Here is a 20,202-nt window from a genome sequence, read left to right as displayed (position 1 = left end):
CTTTACAGAGATTTTCAATATAGTCATGTCTTAAGCTTTACTGTGCATATGGGATTCTGTTAACTATCACCAGGAAATTTTTCACCAAATTGTACTGGGCTTAAATACACTTAAATAAAACTACTTGGGGTCAGACTCCCAAAGTTTGAACCAATACCAGCTCCTCAGTCCTGTTGAACTGAGTTACTTTCTTGCCTTCCACAGATAGGTGTTCTGCCGGCTGTGGTGGCTGTAGGGACCCCAGGAGCACTAGATACGCACTAGCAGGGATAACTGACAAGCTGTGGAAATTGACTCACCTACCTGACCTGGATTCAAAGTTTTCAGTCCTCTCTGTAGCAAACCACATGTGGCAAGAAGGCGATTCTAAAGGCCCAGCTGCTCTTATGCTCAGATTAAGTACTGAATATACCTTCAACTCACATCTCACTTCCCATCTTTTTTGTTTTGTTTTTTATGGGGGGGGGGGGGGGTTCCTCTGTGTAGTGCTGGCTGTCCTAGAACTCACTCTGTAGATCCACCTACCTCCCACTGTCCAGCTTAGGTGTAATCCATCTTAAGTCAGTGTATCTGCATTACTAAACTGACTGAGACCCACATTTGAAAACTCTAGTTTTTGCCTTAAGTGTCTGTTTCTATTCTCTATTATTACTACCCGTTAGCATTTGGTTATTTTTATTTCAGTGGTACTTTTATTGACTCCAACTATATAGATGTGAGGCTAGAAGCTCTGTCTTTCCACTGAAAGGAGCGTTGGGCAAGTCATCCTGGTGCAGCTATGGCTGGGGTGACTCAAAGCACCCCAGGTTTAGTAGTCTGCTCACCTTCACTGCTCTGAGGGTCTCACCTCGAGTCCCTGGGGCTTCTCTGTGGCAGGCACTTAGGTACAGGTTTATCTCCCTACATCAAGCTGTCTCTTCAGCTTTTCTGGACCTCTGCTTTGGATTCTGGCTTGCTGACCCTTAATAGGAGTGGTCTAAGATGAAGCAGCACCTGTTTCCTCAGGGGAAGGTACACACAGAACATATGGCCCACACTAAGGTTCTTTCTTCTCCAAGACCTTTGTCTCTGTGGAGTTTTCGGTGATTCCATAGCTCTTTTTGTTTGTTTGTTTGTTTGACTGTTTTTCGAGACAGGCTTTCTCTGTGTAGCTTTGGTGCCTGTCCTGGATCCTGCTCTGTAGATCAGGCTGGCCTCAAATTTACGGAGATCCACCTGGCTCTGCCTCCTGAGAGCTGGGATTAAAGGTGTGTGCCACCACCACCCGGCCTTATTGAGACTTTTATAAAAGTCGTATTACTTACTGTGCTGGCTAGTTTTGTGCCAGCTTGATACAAGCTAGAGTTATCTGGAAGGAGGGAAACTCAATGGAGAAAATGCCTCTTAAAATCAGGCTGTAAAAGCCAGGTGATGGCGCACACCTTTAATCCCAGCACTCAGGAGGCAGAGGCAAGCGGATCTTTGTGAGTTCGAGGTCAGCCTGGTCTACAGAGCGAGATCCAGGAAAGGAGCAAAGCTACACAGAGAAACCCTGTCTCGAATGCCCCCCCCAAAAAAAGCCAGGAGGTGGTAGTGGCGCACACCTTTAATCCCAGCACTCAGGAGGCAGAGGCAAGCGGATCTTTGTGAGTTCGAGGTCAGCCTGGTCTACAGAGCGAGATCCAGGAAAGGAGCAAAGCTACACAGAGAAACCCTGTCTCGAATGCCCCCCCCCCCAAAAAAAGCCAGGAGGTGGTAGTGGCGCACACCTTTAATCCCAGCACTCAGGAGACAGAGGCAGGCAGATCTCAAGGCCAGCCTGATCTACAGAGCGAGTTCTAGGACAGCTAGGGCTACACACAGAGACTCTGTCTCAAAAATAACAAAACAAAGCAAAACCAAAATTAGGTTGTAAGGCATTTTCTTAATTAGTGATTGATGGGGGAGGGCCCAGCTAATTGTGGGTGGTCCCATCCCGGGGCTGGTGGTCCTGAGTTCTCTAAGAAAGCAGGCTGGCAGGGTGGTGGTGGTGGTGCACACCTTTAACCCCAGCACTGGGGAGGCAGGGCCAGGCAGATCTCTGTGAGTTCGAGGCCAGCCTGGTCTAGAGAGCGAGATCCAGGAGAGGAACCAGAACTACACAGAGAAACTCTGTGTCGAAAAACCAAAAAAAAAAAAAAAAAAAAAAAGCAGGCTGAACAAGCCATGGGGAGCAAGCCAGTAAGCAGTGTGTGTGCGCGCACGCGCACACACACACCATGGTCTCTGCATCAGCTCCTGCCTCCAGGTTCCTATCCTGTTTGAGTTCCTGTCCTGGCTTCCCTCAATGTGCAAGTGTAGGTCAAATAAACCCTTTCCTCCCCAGTTTGCTTTGGTCATGGTGTTTTATCACAGCAACAGTAACCCTAACTAGGGCACTACTCCAGCTAGACAGGAAGAATCCGGGAACAACCTGCCCCAATGTCATCTGAAGCAGAAAAACAAACAACTCAGAAGGTAAGTCAAGGTAAGATGGTTGAGAATATTCTAGTGAAACATTCTAGTGAAACCTACAATCTACCACCCGAATACCTGTCCATGTAAGTGCCAAACCATGAGAACCGGTTACCAGCATTAGGGCTCTTGCCTGTTCTCTTGCAGGGCTATCAGCAACTGAGGATAGGGACAGCTCATCTGTGTCCTTAGTACTAAGGGTGACAGGTGTCCAAACACATCCATCACATGTCAGTGTATATTTAGGATAAAGATGCTTTTAGTGTCATTTAGGAAGCCATATTTCTGCTGTTAGCATGTTTTTCTGCAATCTCTTTTTATATCCTGTGACATAGGAATTAAACTAGAAAATGATAGTGTAATGCTGAAAATTTAAAAACAGGGATAGAATAGCAGGTGAGGTCAGGGACCAGTACAGCTCTAAATGGACCCTTGTGAGCATCTCCAACATATATGCCTCTGGTTGCCATCACGACCATTCCATCTTGTCACTGCAGAATGACAGAAGCTCTTACACAATATGCAAACAAAAAAATGTGCCTGTGATCCAAGAAAGTGGTTGATTTTTTTTTTTTTTTTTTTTTTTTTTTTTTTTTTTTTTTTTTTGGCTTTTTGAGACAGGGTTTCTCTGTATAGCTTTGGAGCCTGTCCTGGTGATCCAAGCAAGTTTTACATACAAAAGCATACAGAACACCAGAAACAGCTGTAGTCTGGCATCCTTGGTCAAGCTTACAGACTGGGCCAGATCTGGATACATCCAGGTGAGTCAGTGCTATGACAGAATTAGCCCAGGTTCTGGAGAAAGAAGGGCTCTCAGTCACTCTTGATTGAGGACACTAAATGTAATCCTACAAGTTACTTGAGCAGACTTAGTCTGTTTTTGTTTTGATGTGAATAAGGTCTAACTCTGCAGCCCAGACTGGACTCAAACTGGAGATATTTCTGCCTCCATCTCCCAAGTGCTAGGACCAGCATGTACTACATCTAGAAGGGCTGACTTGTTTTGGATGGGGAAACAGAAATCTATGAAGTTAAATATCCTCCAAATCTAAGGATATTATCATTCAAAAGTATAACTCTTAAGAAAATCAGGATGAGGGGCTGGGATGTAGTTGAGTTGTCTAACATGTACCAAACTCTTGGCTCTGTTCTCAGCACTGCATAAAACCAGGCATGGTAACATAAACTTGTCATCTCAGTACCTGGGAGGTAGAAGCACAGTTTAAACTCATTCGCATCGTTGACTACACAGTGAACTGGAGGTCAGCCTGGACTACACAAGATCCTGCCTCAAAAAGAAAAAATGGGGGCTGGAGAGATGGCTCAGTGGTTAAGAGCACCGACTGCTCTTCCAGAGGTCCTGAGTTCAATTCCCAGCAACCACATGGTGACTTACAACCACTTGTAATGATATCTGGTGTCCTCTTCTGGCCTGCAGGGACACATGCAGGCAGAATACTGTATACATAATAAATAAATAAATCTTTTAAAAAGAAAAAAAGAAAAAGAAAAAATGAAAGCAACGGAAAGAAAAAACAGAATGGCAACTGCTGTGGGCAGTGTTCAGCAAGATCTGCTAAACTACTGTTTTCTTGCTCCTACCAACGACTAGCCCTTCCCATGCCAGGAGTGCTGGCCAGGGACAGTGCAGTGGGTGGACCATAGGACTCATGTTCCAGGTCAAGAGCTCTATGACCCTCTGGAACCAGGCTGGTGTCTAGGAGGTAAATGCACAAACACCAGGTAAGAGGGGCTATGGAGAGGTGCTAGCCGAGTTCTAACCATCATTACCTTCATCAGAACTACTACTGTTAGGAAGACTGCCCGACTCCCTAGTACCCTACCGTAACTAGGATGACACTTTAAACACTGTTCAAATCAAGTCTCTATATTAACCCATGAACGCATGCCTGTTGATTATCCTAAAAATAAAAAGCCAGCATCAATCAGCAGTAGAAAATCGCAAATAAAAAGTTTAATTTCAGAATCCAAGTTCATCATTTATAAATACACTAAAGCATAGTCCACGCAAATTTAGACTGAGCCTACGTACAGTATTTCAACAAAAGAACAGCTTTTTCTAGAAGGTCAGAAGCAAATGAGTGATTGGTCTCACCCATAATATTTAACTGACTTGAAATGAGAAAATTAATTTTTTTCTTTAGACATTTTTTAAAACAAAAACTTTGGAGTCTGGTAAAAGAATCTGACAGCTGATACTTCATTTTGATATCCTTGGGATTCTATAATAATACCCCAGTGACAGTTGAATCTTCCCTATCATAGGAAAAAAATCTAAATGCCTAAGGCTCTTCTGACAACTGCAATAGACAAGCGCTTTCCCTGTTAACAAGCTATCTCCTCAAAGTAGAATCTGAGCTACAGTCTGATCGAACAGGAGGGGGTCAGTGCACACTTCTTAGGAGATAGCTTTATAGTATAGAGACGCATATAAATCAGAGGCATGGAGATTTGATCAACAGGCCATCTGCTGTAAACGTGTCCTATCATGCACTGGTGAAATCCTAAGCATGACTTTAAAACTTGGATCCAATTTCAAGGAGTTCATGATAAGTGGGATATCTCTGAGTTAACTGACCGTGTAAAACCTGAATGCAAACACCTGACATGGGAAAGTTCTCGTGACCAAACAGCCACGTAACTGTAACTGACACTCCATGATATGTCTAAGTTCAGTTTTGTTTTCAAATGCCTGGTTTCTGTTACAGTAAACAGCTTCCAGAATATTCTCTCCTCGACATAACTTTGGAGCCTGTGGTTAAGAACTATTCAGTCAGGATGGCTTAACCTCCACCTCCTATTTACAGGTTTCATCTGACAGCCACAAAAGCTGTTTTGTTGCAATTAAAATAATATTTAATTAAAATGCAGCACCTGATTTGTGGTTTTTACACAACTGAATAAAAACCCTACACAATAAAACTGTTTATATCTTCCCTCCATTCTAGTAAACCAAATTACTATCCCCTAAAAAAACAAACAGCCAAAAAAAACTTTATAGTTATGAATTAAACCTGATCATCCTATTTCGTAATTGCCAAGACTGTTTCTAGTGGGCTTCTGAAAACGCACCTCGACACCTGGCCTGAAGGAGGAGTAAGGCACATGTGGATATTACGGTGAGAGCTGGCAGGTGGCCCTAGATACCTGGTCTGGCGTCCTACATGGCCCTGCCAGACACGTCAGCCCTGGCACCATAGCTGGCACTCTGAAGCGCATTTCCAGCCTGGTGGCTCCATCATGAGTTCAATACTGAAAGCATATCAAGGGGAGATTCACTTTTAAAAAGATGAGCTTTTCAAAATGCTCCATCGCAAGCCTGGGCTGCCCAAAGCTGCCAGCCTCCATGGGTGTGTTGAAGAGCTTTTCTGAGGGAACTGTACTTGGGGGGCAGCCCAGAAATCGGACTGCTAAGGTAGACAGCCCAGGCCAGGATGACCGCTTCAGGTTCCAGTAGGTAAGTGGGTCACAGCTGTGTTCCAGCACCTCTTCCTCCAAATATGCAAGCACCATGTCTTCGGGTAGCTTCTCTCTCTTCTCTCTCTTTATTGGTGCAACAAGTGACCACAGGCTCTCCCCTGTGCCAGTGTCTTTAAGTGGGGACCCTGAGTCACAGCCATTGGAGGTGGCCATGTCCTCTGAGGTAGAATTCAATATTTCTAGCTCCCTGATTAAGTCTTGCCTGTACTGCTCCGCCTCTTCCTCTGTGAACAGGGAAGCTTTGTAGCGAGGGTCCAGCAGTGTGGCAAAGATGTACCTGGGGTCGTGGAGAGTGGCAGATAGGCGGCTCGCCATGGCTTCCTTCAGGGACTTAAGCATGGTGTCAATGCCCATTGTCTCCCCAAAGAGCATCTCGACTTTCCTGCTGAGGATGTGGATCATGGGGATGACCTGGCTCAGAGTAGACATGTGGGCGCTCATCTCTCGGCTTGCAGCATCAAACGGTCTCAGCACATGGCACACAGACTGCATGACCTCCCACTGGTCACAGCTGATCAATTCTCTGAAGTTACACTCAATGGACACCTCGTTAACTGCCCTCTTCTGCTCAATTAGCCGTTCAAGCATGTGGAATGACGTGCTCCACTTGGATGGCACATCCTGGATCAGCTGGTGCTGCGGCAGCTCGTACTCCTTCTGCAGTTCTGCTAGCTTCTCTCTTGCCCTGGGTGACCGGTGGACCCGCTCGCACAGCTTCCGGGCAATGCTCAGTAAGTTCTGCACCATCCTCTGGCTCTTGATAGCCTCACTCACAATCAGATTCACCGTGTGGCTGAAGCACTGCACGCTTGAGTGTTCACCCTCACTCAGCATCTTCCCTATACTTGGATTGTCAGTGACAGTGATGCCAATCTGAAGGCCGATGGAGGTCACCCAGGCTTCCCACCAACACTCCAGCTGCTTCTGAATGCTGTTCCCACTATAGTCACAGTCAATCTGTGACACATCTAAAAGTGCTGAGCAATGGTGGTCCTCACAATGTGGCCGGACAGCAGATGCAAAGGTGACCCAGTGAGCTGTAAGGGTCAGGTACTCACGAGTCTGGCTACTCATCCATATTCCAGAGGTGAAGTGGACCACACCACTCTCAGCTTCCTTCAGATGTGACATAATTATCTGCTTCACATTGTCATACATACCTGGGATAGCTGTTCTAGAGAAGTAAGAAGGGGAGGGTAAAGAGTATTGAGGTTTCAAGTATTCAAGCAGCCTGTTAAAGCCAATGTTGTCTACAAGGGAGTATGGCTGAAGGTCAAGTGCAATCATTTCAGCTATGAGACTTGTGATTTTTTTGGCAACTGGATGAGAGTCATAGAACTTCTCTGTTGAGTCACGGAAAGAGGAAGCTCCTGAGAGCTCCATGGCCAGAGGTCTCCGGACTCCTGAAGAACGGGGCAGAGTGGCCTCTGAGCCATCGTTCTTGAGGACATGGCCATGGAACCGCTGCAGGTGTCTCAAGAGACAGCTGGTGCCCAGGTTGGTGGGCTTCTTGCCCCTGCTGATGGTGCGGCCACAGTGCAGGCATACCACCTTGGTTGAGTCTGCAGAGCAAATAGAGAAGTGGTTCCACAGCTTTGAGGTCTTCTTGCTATGAGCAGGAAACACACCTTGATGGTTTTTTCTGACCACTGCTGGCAAGTCAGTTAATTTGGAGGAGCTTTCTGCAGAAGCCAAAGTGGCATACGGAGAGTTTGCCAAACTGGCACCCAAAAAGTTCTTCTGGTTCCCGACAACCTCGGGGTGGCGTCTGTACAGATGTCGCATCAAACAACTGGTGCCTACGTCCCCCTTCTTACCCCGACTAATCACACAGCTACAGTACCGGCACACTGCTTTGAGACTGTCCATGGGGGCCAGGGAGAAGTGATGCCAGACTTCTGACTTCAGTCTTCTCATGACCTTCTTATTTTGCTGGAAGACAGTGCCCGATTCAAACCTTGAACTTCCTGTATCTGCTGGCTGCTTCTCTGGAGAGGACACTACAGAGGCCTCCCCCAAGTCATCAGAGGATGACAACATGGACACGTCTTCCCGGGACACATCCCCAGGATTTGTGTGTGATGACAAGTCCTCAGGCAGCCTCTCTGGGGATGAGGAGGCAGAAGGGCACTCTTTGACTTGTTTGCCTGGAGACAACGATGCAGAGTTTAGCTCCCCCTCTGGGGGCATCAGGGCAGGCAGCAGGGTTGGAGGCATAGGGTACAATGGTGGGATGCCTGTGCTGCCCCCATTCTCCTGTAGTACAATGGATCGATGTGCTCTCCACATGTGCCTGATGAGGCAGCTTGTGCCCAGGTCCTTCCCGTTCTTCCCTCTGCTGAATTCATTCATACAGTGGACACAGACAGCCTTGGAGCTATCGAGGGGCGACAGGTAGAAGTGCTTCCAGACGGCCGACCTCCTCCTGGACCCAGATGTGCTTTTGGGAAGGGGAAGGTTTCTTTCTGCCATGCTTTCTGAAGCGTCATCATAATGGAGCATGGAGAGGTTGGGGGAGGAGCCTGCTAAGGCCTCTTCTCTGCTATACTTTTCAGTGACAGACACATCAGAGGACACCTCTTCGCAAGAGACCACAGTCACGGGCTCTTCCATTATTTGGTCAGGGGATAGGGTCTTGGGAGCCACTTTCTGGACAAGTCTGACAGGTGAGAGCACAGTGCTGAGATCTCCCGCATCTGTATGCTGTGATGGAAGCAGAAGAGAGGGAGAGGAAAAGGAGGACCCTGCTGATAGACTTCCATTTTCTTGAATGAGCTTGGTGGGATGTGCCCGCCTCACATGTCTCATGAGGCAACTTGTACTCAAGTCTTTTTCATTTTTGCCCCTACTGAACTCTTTCATACAGTATGTGCATATTGCTTTAGTGCTATCTCGAGGAGAGATAAAGAAATGCTTCCAGGCTGGAGACTTCTTCCTGGAGCTTATGTGTCGGCTAGAAAGAAGGCTCTGGGTCACGGCTTCCATGGCTACGTTGTACAGTGTGCTGCTATACTGGGAGAAGAGTGAGCCATAGTCCTCCTCACTCTCAGCAGGGAAGTACTTCCCAGGAGGCTGACAGGCACAGCTTGCTGCCCTGATCTCTGCCTGCTCATCGCCACTGTCTGTCTGTCTCATGTCCTCTGGCTCACTTTTAAAGTCCACTCTTCCCAAACTGTGACATGGAATCTGATCATCTTCCTCTTCTATTTTGAAATTTACTTTGTCAGAAACAAAATCACTGTCCCCCTTGGGACAAGCTTCCTGCTTATCCTCCATGACCAACCATAATTATCCTGGCTGCTTCATCATTCTGACATCTTAAGTGAATAAAAACTGGTTATAATGCCTACTTGTGACCCCAAAAGTAGATTTTATTCACTTTTTCATAATCCCATCTTCTAGGATGTTTATTTAGCATGGCTGACCATGAATGTCACTGGAAAGCAGAGTATGTAGCTCACACAAGCACACTGTCACAGGGCATGGAGTGCTGTTCTCCAGGAGTGCCACAAATAAGTACTTCTTGGTGTGTACACCAATACATGCAGCACAGGTTTGTTTTTCTTCTCCAAGACAGGAGCCCCACCATCTTGAAGGCATACACACAGTCCTTTTGCATATCCTGTAATAGATGACATCAAATTAAGCACAGAACTGAACTATAAATTTAAAAATCTATGTTGTCCCAAAGATCAACCTAACTGTATAGAAGAAAATTTCCATGATAGAAAGCTAAAGTCAAAAATGTTGCTAGTGACAATTTGCAATCCATTCATATCATAAAAAAAACCCAATACTACAAAATTAGCAAAAAGATATAAATTCAAATTCAAATCTCCAACCAGTAAAGGAGTAAGAAATATGAGTGAAAAGCAATGATGACACTAAAAGGCAGAGGCAGGTGGATCTCTGTGAGTTTGAGTCCTGCCAGGTCTACACAGTAAGTTTAGGGCTAGTCACAGTACACAATGACACCCTGTTGGCAAATAAACAAACAAAACTTTTGTTTTTGTTTTTCGAGACAGGGTTTCTCTGTGTAGCTTTGCGCTTTTCCTGGAACTCACTCTGTAGACCAGGGTGGCCTCAAACTCAGAGATCCATCCACCTGCCTCTGCCTCCTGAGTGCTGGGATTAAAGGCGTGCGCCACCACCGCTCAGCAAAACTTATTTTTATATTACATGTAAGAGTGTTTTACCTACATGCATGTGTGTGTACCACAGACACACCAAGACTCTACAGAAGCCAGAAGAGGACGTAAGATCTCTTGGAACTGCAATTACAGATGGGTGAGAACTACCATGTGGATTCTAGAAACTGAACCCAGGTTTTCTGCAAGGGCAACAAGTGTTCTTAACTGCTGAGCCATCTCTCTAGACACAAGTCTCACCTTGCAGTTTTCCAGAGGCACTACACAGTATTTAGTAAAAAATTTAGTAAAACCTAAATGCCTTGAAACCAATTCATTCTACTTTCCTAATAGAAAATGTGGAGTTTAAAAAATTCCAAAGAATCTATGAAATAATCAAATCCACAGAGTAAATCAGACTGAAATCCAAAGGAGAATATAGGTGTGTGGAACAGGAGAGGAACAGTTTAAAAAGCAACAAAAGGGCTGGCAAGATGGTTCAGTGGGCAAAGACAGAGGCCATTATACAAAGACAAAGGGCTGCCTAACACCAACTAATGCATCTATAAAGCAACCCCTACACAGAAGGCTTAAGGAACACTGTGAAAGAGGGGGCAGGACACGTTTAAGAGCCATAGGACCAGGGCTTCTGCGGTGAGATAGTGTCTTCTATATATATCAGGGAAGCTGTACCCACAAACTCTCAATATGGTTGCATAAGTGAGACCTGAACAGTAACACCACCAGTTGACATATCAACATGAATGAAGAAAATCTCACAAGACCTCACCCCTACATAAAGAATTATGGGTAATTATTGACTGCTGAGAGAGAGAGAATTAGTCTGCTCCAGGGACAAATCTCAAATAGATGATCAATCCCAGTGGCCAGCTCAAAACTCATATACATATGAGCAACACTAAATGAACTCAGCAGGTTGAATCTATAAATTTATGTGTGTGTGTGTGCATGCATGTGACAATAATAAAAAGCTGGGCATGATGGTGTGTGCCTGTAATCCTTGTGCTGGTGCATAGGGGGACAGGAATAGACAGATCCCTGGAGCTTGTTGACCAGACAGCCTAGTCAACTCAGTAAGGCACAAGTTCAGTGAGATCCTGTCTCAAACAAAAACAAGTAACAACAGCACTCGGGAGGCAGAGGCAGGTGGATCTTTGTGAGTTCGAGGCCAGCCTGGTCTACCAAGTGAGATCCAGGAAAAGCACAAAGCTACACAGAGAAACCCTGTCTCGAAAAACCAAAAAAAAAAAAAACAAACAAACAAAAAAAAACCCCAAGTAACAAAACACTAAAGTGGATAGCTCCTAGGAAAGGACACCTAGGGTTGACTCCTGGCCTCCACATGTGTATGCGCGCGCGCGCACACACACACACACACTCACTCTTGTATGCAGGAGTAGGGTGGAGGGGATAATGAGAAGCAAGTCACCATGAGTTAAAGTTGACAAAAGAAAAAACAGTCCAGTCTAGAACAGGGCTCTATAGTGAGTCCTTGTATTGAAAAGGAAACAAAGTACAGTTCAGAACATAAAGGCTCTCATCACATGCACAGTTTAAAACAATTACACACCGCTGTCCATAAAACAACATGTAGTTCTGCCAGGCAGTGATGGCACACACCTTTAATCTCAGCACTCAGGAGGCAGAGGCAGGCGGCTAAGATGAGCCTGGTCTACAGAGCAAGATCCAGGACAGCTAGGACTACACAGAGAAACCTTGTCTCAAAAAATCAAGCAAAAACAAAAACAACAAACAAACAATATATAGTTCATACATAACTACAAACACGTATTTTTAATATAGAAAGCAAAATTGAGCAAAATAAGAGACCAATGATAAGTAGATTAGGAAAAGAATTAAACACAACAGTTAGAAAAACATATACAAATCAAACTAATACATTAATATACACACTAGGGGGTTGGAGAGATGGCTGAGAGGTTAAGAAGCACCTGCTATTCTTCTTGAGGTCCTGAGTTCAATTCCCAGCTACTACATGGTGGCTCACAACCATCTGTAATGAGATCTGGTACTCTCTTCTGGTCTGCAGGTGTATATGCAGACAGAACACTATACATAATAAATAGATAGATAGATAGATAGATAGATAGATAGATATAGATAGATAGATAGATGTTCTATTTTAAAAAATATAGAGAGAGACACTAGGATGGATGAAATAAAAATTTAACAGATCCACTGCCAGATACTATCTGTCTCAGTTACTTTTTTTTGAGATAGGGTTTCTCTGTGTAGTTTTGGTGCCTGTCCTGGATCTCTGTAGACCAGGCTAGCCTTGAACTCACAGAGATCTGACTGGCTCTGCCTCCCTAGTGCTGGGATTAAAAGCATGCGCCACCACCGCCCGGCTCAGTTACTTTTCTATTGCTGTGAAGAGATACCATGACCAAGACATCTTATAAAAGGCGGCAGTTAATTGGGGGCTTGTGGTGGGGAACATGGCAGCAAGCAGGCATGCTGCTGCAAAACTAGCTGAAATCTTACATCTGATCCACAAGCAGATAGAGAGCTTACTGGGAATGACATGGTCTTTTGAAACCCCAAAGCTCGCCCCCAGTGACACACCCGCTCCAACAAGGTCACACCTCATAACCCTTCCCAAACAGTTCCACCAACTGTAGACTAAGCATTCGGATATATGAGCCTATGGGGCCATTCTCATTCAAACTAGAATACTACTCAAGAGAAATGAAAACGTATGTCCAGACAAGACTTTCACATCCGTATTCTATCAGCTGGATCAAAGATCCTCGCAGTTCCAGTTAGAGGAAGAAAGCTTCCAAGTAGGACAAAAATGACATCATCCAAGGTTGCTTATCTCAAGCTAGTATCAATGACTTAATATCCTGGGGCTCATGTCACCAACACTCACTTACAAAGCTGCATGTAGCATCCTAACAGTTTTGGTTATATGTGCTAGAAAATGATTTCTAAAAAAGCACCAGGATCAGTCAGGCAACTTTGGCAGTTTCCACTTAGGGAGGCCATGGTTAGATCAGGCTGGATTCTCACAGAAATGACCATATTTCACTCCAGTGAGAGAACATGATAATTTCTAGATACAGAAAAGGCAGTTTACATAATTCAGCACCCGTTCATGCTGAAACACCTCAGCAAATGAAAAAGGAGTTTCCATGATCTGCTTAGGGGAATCTAGAAATAGTTCCAATCTCTTCCATGTTCAGACAAACCCTCAACATTCCTCCGAAGATCAGGAATGCCTCTAGGAAGTAGTTTGTTCCCATCACTTTCAGAGTCCCAATGGTGGGGGCCAGAAAAGCAAGGCAAAAATAACAACTAAAGGCAAGCAATCAGGGTTGGGGATTTAGCTCAGTGGTAGAGTGCTTGCCTAGCAAGCACAAGGCCCTGGGTTTGGTCCTCAGACCTGAAATAAAAAATAAAATAAAATAAAATAAAATAAAAAGGCAAGCAATTATATTACCAAAAATGGGGTTGGTAACACATGCCTTTGATCCCAGCACTTGGGAGGCAAAAGCAGGTGGATCTCTGAGTTTGACGTCAGCATGGTCTAGAGTGAGTTTCAGGACAGCCAGAGCTACAAAGAAAAACTCTGTCTCAAAACAAACAAATAAAAGTTAGGTATGGTGGTGCATGCCTTTAATCCCAGAACTTGGGATGCAAAAGGTTTGAGAACTAACCTGTGCCTTTTGCAGGTAGAGCTCTGTGTTCAAAGCCAGCCTGGTGAGATCCTGAACAGCCAGGGGTACAGAGTGAGAACTTGCCTCAAAAGACACAAATTTGGGGGCTGGAGAGATGGCTCAGCGGTTAAGAGCACTGTGCTGTTCTTCCAGAGGTGCTGAGTTCAATTCCCAGCAACCACATGGTGGCTCACAACCATCTGAAATGAGATTTGGCGCCCTCTTCTGGCCTGCAAGCATGCATGTAGGCAGAACAATGTATACATAATAAATAATAAATCTTTAAAAAAAAAAAAAAAAAGACATGAATTTGGACCAGGCATAGTGGCTCATGCCTTGAATTCACCACTCAGGAGGCACAGGCAGGCAGATCTCTGTGAGTTCAAGGCCAACCTGGTCTACATAGAGAGTTCCAGAACAGCCAGGGTTACATAGTGAATCCCTGCCTTAAAAAAAAAAAAGACATGAACCTGGGAGAGAGATTTGCTTGGAGAGCAGGGGAACAGAGGGTAGACAGGGTCAAAAGATAGGATCAAAATACACTATATACATGAATAAAATTCTTAATAAGTAAAAATATTAAAGAAATAACATGCCGGGTGGTGGTGGCACACGCCTTTAATCCCAGCACTCGGAAGGCAGAGGCAGGAGGATCTCTGTGAGTTCAAGGCCAGTCTGGTCTGGTCTACAAAGCAAGTTTCAGGATAGGCTCCAAAGCTACACAGAGAAACCCTGTCTTGGAAACCACCCCCCCAAAAAAGCAAGTTGCAAGACATAAGGTTAACATACAAAAAGCAACTCTTTTTCTTTTATTCCTTTTTCTTTTTAATCTTTCAAAACAGGGTTTTTCCTCTGTGTAGCCCAGGCTGTCCTAGAACTCAGAGATCTGTCTGCCTCTGCCTCCCAAGTGCTGGAATTAAAGATGTGCACCACCACACCCAGGTAAGCAACTGTATTTCTACAGATGATTAGCTGCAAAATATGCATTTTAAAAATTATATAAATAATATCCTCTCAAAATAAAATTCTTATTTATGAGATGTTTTTTCTTTCTTTCTTTTTCTCTTTTTGGTTTTTCGAGACAGGTTTTCTCTGTATAGCTGTGACTGTCCCGGAACTTGCTCTGAAGACCAGGCTGCCTTCAAATTCACAGCTATCACCTGCTTCTGTCACTGGGATTAAAGGCATGTGCCAGTACTGCCTGGCTCTTTCCTTTCTTTTTTAAGAAAGGGCCTTGTTATACAGGCTGATCTTGAACTTGGAATTTTCCTTCCTAAGCTTCCTGAGTGTTGTGTTCATGAGTGCACCACTTCATTCAGTAATTACAAGATGTATTTTTGTTTTTACATATTATTTTGAGCATATGTATGGTGCAGGGCTTATACTTTGAGCTGTGATATAGTAGTAGGTTTTACCTTCACACCTGGGACAACCAGGGTGAAGACCAGCAGTCAGCACAGGGTGGTGATCACAGACATGAAAAGCTGGCAACAGCTTTCCTACTTACTACCCAGATTCTAAGGAAATAGAACCCGGAAGCAAGCAAGAGTAGCTAATTTATATCTGACAAAGCAGACCCCAAGTCAAATCGGAAGGGATAAAGAAGGTCATTACAAATTAATAAAGGAAACAATCTGTCAAAAAGAAATATATAGGGCTGGAGATGTAGCTCAGTTGGTAGAATGCTTGCCTAGAATGCAGTGAGCCTTGGGTTAGATCCCCAGCACTGGGCTGTGTAAGTCAGGTGTGCTGTAATCCCAGCACTGGAGAAACGAGGGCAAGAGGATCAGAAGTTCAAGGTCTTGGCTAGCTAGAGTTTGAGGCCAGTATGAGCTACGTGAGACAGTGTCTCAAACAGGGGATGTGTTAAGGATTTTAAATGTATATGCGTACTGAATGTCAGGCACCAAATTTAATAAAACATACTACTGGACATAAAGTGACACACAGGTACAGATACAATATAGTAGGGAACTCAATATTCCACTCTAATCAAAAGATTAGTCAGACTCCCCCACAAAAAAATCAAAAGAACCAAAGAGCTGTGCCATAAATGTAATGAACTTAACAAAATATTCCATCTACAACTGCAGAATATATTCTCAGCAGCTCATAAAATTTTCAAGACAAACCACATTTTAGACAGACTACAAGTCTTAACAAATACAGAAATATAAAAGTATTTCTTGTATTTTACCAAATCATAATGGAAAAGAATAGAAACAAATAGAAAGAGAAATTACATGAACTATAGAAATACATGAAGACTGAGTAAACTTTTGAACAATCAATGGGTGACTGAGAAAATCAGAGAAGAAATTTAAGTACTTCTAAATCAAGTAAGAAGGGCTAGGGAGATGGCGCTGTGAGTAAAAGCGCTTGCCACACAAGCCTGAGGGCCTGAGTTCAAATACCCAGAATCAATGTAAAGGATGGATGTGTAGTGCAAGCATATGCAGTCTCAGTGCCTTTGTAAGGAGATGGGAGGTGGAGACACAGACTCCCCAGAAGCTCTTAGGCCAGCTAGCCCAGCATATATAGCAAAAAACAAGAGACAGCTTGTCTCTAACAAGGTAGAAAGCAAAGACCAACACTCAAGGTTGTCCTCTGATCTCTCTACAAATGCGCTGTGCACACACACTCTTTCACAAACATGTAATACACAAAAGAAGAAAGGAAGAAGGGAAAGAGGAAGAGAAAGAAGGAAGATTAGGGGAAGAAAAGAAAAAAGAAGAAAATGAAAACATCCTAGAACTTTCAGTATACAACATGACAGCTCTAAAGGGGAGGCTTATAGCTATGGATATTAAAAAAAATGTAAATGGAGAGCTGGCTGGCTAGTTAAGAGCAATGGTGCTCTTGCAGACAACCAGAGTTCAGTTCCTAGTACTCATTCATTATTGGGTGGTTCACAACTGCCTGCAACTCCAGCTCCAGATGATCTGACACCTTCTGGTCTCTGGGGCAATGGCGCACACATGTGCATACATACACACAAACATATAAATAAAAATTTAAATGTATTTTTAAATTAAAAACTGTTAAAGACCATTTTTTAAAAAATAGTGAGATAGCTCAGCAGGTAAAGGCACTTGCTGCCAAGTCTGAGAAACCATGTTTAGTTTTCAGAGCCCATATGATGGAGAGAATTGAGTCTTTCAATCTGTACTTTGACCTCCACACATACACAACACATGCTGTGGCACATGTGTGCATTCATGTGCCTCCCCCCACAGATTTATAGGTGTTCAATTTTTTAAAAGTACAAATGGCCAATAAATAAACAAAAAAAAAAGTTCAAAATCCTTAACCATCAACAAAATGTAAGTTAAAACTATATTCAAATTCTATCTCACCCTAGTCAGAATTGGCTATCCTCAAAACAACAAAAACTGGCTAGGATATGACAAAAAAAGCAGCCTTCATACACTGCTGATGGAAAGTGAACTTGTGTAGCCACTATGGAAATCATTATGAGGATTCCTGGAAAAACTAGAAATAGACCTAGCATATGACCCAGCTATATAGCTCTTCTGGGTATGTACCCCATGGAGTCTAAGTCAGTCTATCTCAGAGACACCTGTACAACCATGTTTATCACAGCATTGTTCACAAGCAAGTCATGGAGTCAGCCCAGGAGCCCACCAATAACATGAATAAAGAAAATGTACTAATGTACACAAAAGAGTTTTATTCAGCCACAAAGAAGAAGGAAATGTCATTTGCAGGAAAATGTATGGAACTGGAGATCATCATGTTATGTGAAATAAGCCAGACTCAGAAAGACAACAAGCACGTTTTCTCTCTTATGTGGAATTTAGGGAGTAACTGAAAGTGTCAAAAATCACAAAGCAAAGCAAACATAATCTAATAAGTAATTGCCAAGTCTTCTCCTCTCATCACCTCTGCTCCCAAGGACCAGTGTAAAAAGGAGACAGAAACTGAAGCAAGGATATACCCTATACTCTCTAAACAGTTATACACTGATTCTGTTCACTGCCAAGGCCTGCAAACAACAACCAGCTCACAGAATGGCATCTCTCATATCCAGCCTGGACTATAGTTCAAAACCATCTCTTCAAAACTATTAACGAAAACCAGAGATGAGGAAATGGCTTATTTTAGGTTTGGAGCTGAACAAATACACAATGAGCCCAGAACATTTTGGCATGGCAGACAGCAAGAAACCTTTCAGAGTGTATGAGATCGATTTCAAAAGCATCTAGACTCTTGCAAAGCTTTCTAGTGCCCAGAGAAACAATCTGAACACAAACAAATAAGCAATACATCAATGTTTAAATTTATAAAGTCACTGTGCACCACTATGGTTTGAATACAAACTAAGTGCATGCTACAGGTCCCCAGAGTAGCAGGACTGGGAGGTGCTATGGGTCTTTAAGAGGTGAAATCTATGGGAAATCCTTAAATCACTGAAGTACCCTTGGATGGGATGGTGGGATCCCAATCTCCTAGTGTCTATCTGCTCCCAGCTTTAACATGGACTCCTGCCAAGCAAAGTCCCAAACCAATGGGAAGGGTTTGTGAGAAACCAGCCCAACTCCATTTTGTAACCAAGAACCATTGTTCAATTAGGTTTCTGTTTACTGTAAAACTTAAGTTTCTGTTCCTTGGAATTGGGCTGTGCCCCACCCCCCATGGCCACAGAATATTCTGTAAAGGAAAATTTCCTTAACCATGGGTCCTGCTTCTGTAACCATGCTTGCTTGCAAAATCCCCCGTCCCCCTGCAGTTTTGCCCTATAAAAGAGGCTTGAGAAATTGGCTTTGGGCTAATTTCTTGAATCCCCATTTTAGGGAGAGACAGCCACAGGAGTGGTTGGTTCTACTGTGCACAGAATAAAGCTTGCTTTGATTTGGCCATAATTTGTGGTTGGTGGTCTTTTTCCTGGCAGCTGTAGGATTAACATTTGGAGGCCCCAGCAATATTAAGACCCCAACCCAAATTCAGAAGCCAGACCCTTCCTCCAGGTCTCCAGGATTAGAGCACAGCTTCCCAGGTGGTGCACAACTTGAAATGTTCCAAGGCCCCAGGCCTGCTTTCAGATTGGCAGACTGCTGGAGTGAATGGCCACAGCAAGAAAGAAAACAGAAAGCACCTGTCTGCAGAGGCCTCCATTTGTAAGTCACAGTCCAACAAGTCATAGTTCTATTTCTATGACATCTGGTTCTGGTTCTGCTGGTTTCTCATCGGGGGACAGTGAGGTGTCTGGTGAGGTACAAGAGAAGAGCTCCTCTCCAAGGCACTAAGCAAGGCATCATACTGCCCCTGCCTGGTTCTTGGCCCCACGTCTTGTTCTGTTTTGTTTGTCTCTTCTCTTTACTGTGTATCTTCCACGGTCTGGACTTGAGGTGACTGGAAGGACGGACAGAATGGGCAACAAGACTAATAAGCCTGATACTCCATTAAGCTGTGTCTTGAAAAAATTCTGAAAAACTTTATCCTCTTATAGTCACAGGATTATGATTATCCCATCACTAAAGGCTCTCTCCACACTCTCTGTAAATTGGAGTGGCCCATTTTGGGGGTCAAATGATTCCCCAGAGGGTACGTTTGACCCTCAAGTGGCATGGGCAATACCAAATTTTGCCCTTGGAAACTCTGGTCACTCTGACTACATCACATACATCTTGCCATGAGCAGAAGCAACATCAAATTTGCCTCCATAAATGAAGATCTATATAGTCCACAATGGACAAGTGTGGGAGCCCATTCTCGGGTTCCTTGTGGCTTTACCCAGCAGGTCCGCATAGAGGATGATTAGGACCACGGGCATGAGTGCAGGTGTCTGAGATGGTCTGCACTTGGCTGTGCTGGGGGAGGAGGTCTTTTGCTCCACCCCTTGGCGTCTCTATAAAAACCCTGGGGCAGAGACTGTTGGGGCCTGTTGGAAAAGGTTCCAGGCCCTCTCGAGGCTATCCTTTATTTTCTACCTGTTTATCTCCGCAAGATTCTCCGCAATAAATTCTTCTATCTAATATTTCCTGCTGCTCGCACTCAAGAAAACTCTGGGGAACTGTGGGGGTGGTGAGTAAACGCCCCACAGACAAGACGGCCAGGTCTTGGTCATTACAGGAAGGGCCCCTGGGGGACCTTCAAAGGAAGCTCAGAAACCCCCCATTTTACAAGACCCTCAGGAGGATGAAGACCCACTCCTTCCCCCATATAATCACCTTTGTGCCCCATTATCTCCCATTCCTCAGCCTCTACCTCAACCCCAACCCTTAGCCTCAGCTACCTCATTCCACTACCCCCTCTGCCCCTACTCCACCAGTCAGCTCACCCCACTCACCTTCTGTCCTCTCCCCTCCCACATCTGCCAAGGGCTCCTTTATGGTCTCCCTGAGCATACTGAAGAGCAATATTATCCCCTGTCCTTCCCC

General features: G+C 44.3%; 1 protein-coding gene across 3 annotated transcripts in view; it reads right to left on the bottom strand.

Annotated features, from left to right (window-relative positions):
• Nucleotides 1-4,425: 4,425 nt before the first annotated feature.
• Zbed4 (zinc finger BED-type containing 4) overlaps nt 4,426-20,202 on the bottom strand; it is a 41,003-nt gene continuing 25,226 nt past the window's right edge. For all 3 annotated transcript variants that reach the window (XM_052748593.1, XM_052748592.1, XM_052748594.1), the window contains one exon: nt 4,426-9,595. In XM_052748593.1, the coding sequence (XP_052604553.1) occupies nt 5,740-9,249 (3,510 nt within the window). In that variant the 5' untranslated portion in view covers nt 9,250-9,595 and the 3' untranslated portion in view covers nt 4,426-5,739. The remainder of the gene's footprint in view (nt 9,596-20,202) is intronic.

Source organism: Peromyscus californicus, unplaced genomic scaffold (assembly GCF_007827085.1).
Source record: "Peromyscus californicus insignis strain IS unplaced genomic scaffold, ASM782708v3 Scaffold_20__1_contigs__length_68692818, whole genome shotgun sequence".
NCBI lineage: Eukaryota > Metazoa > Chordata > Mammalia > Rodentia > Cricetidae > Peromyscus > Peromyscus californicus.
This window is presented reverse-complemented; position numbering and strand designations above follow the sequence as displayed.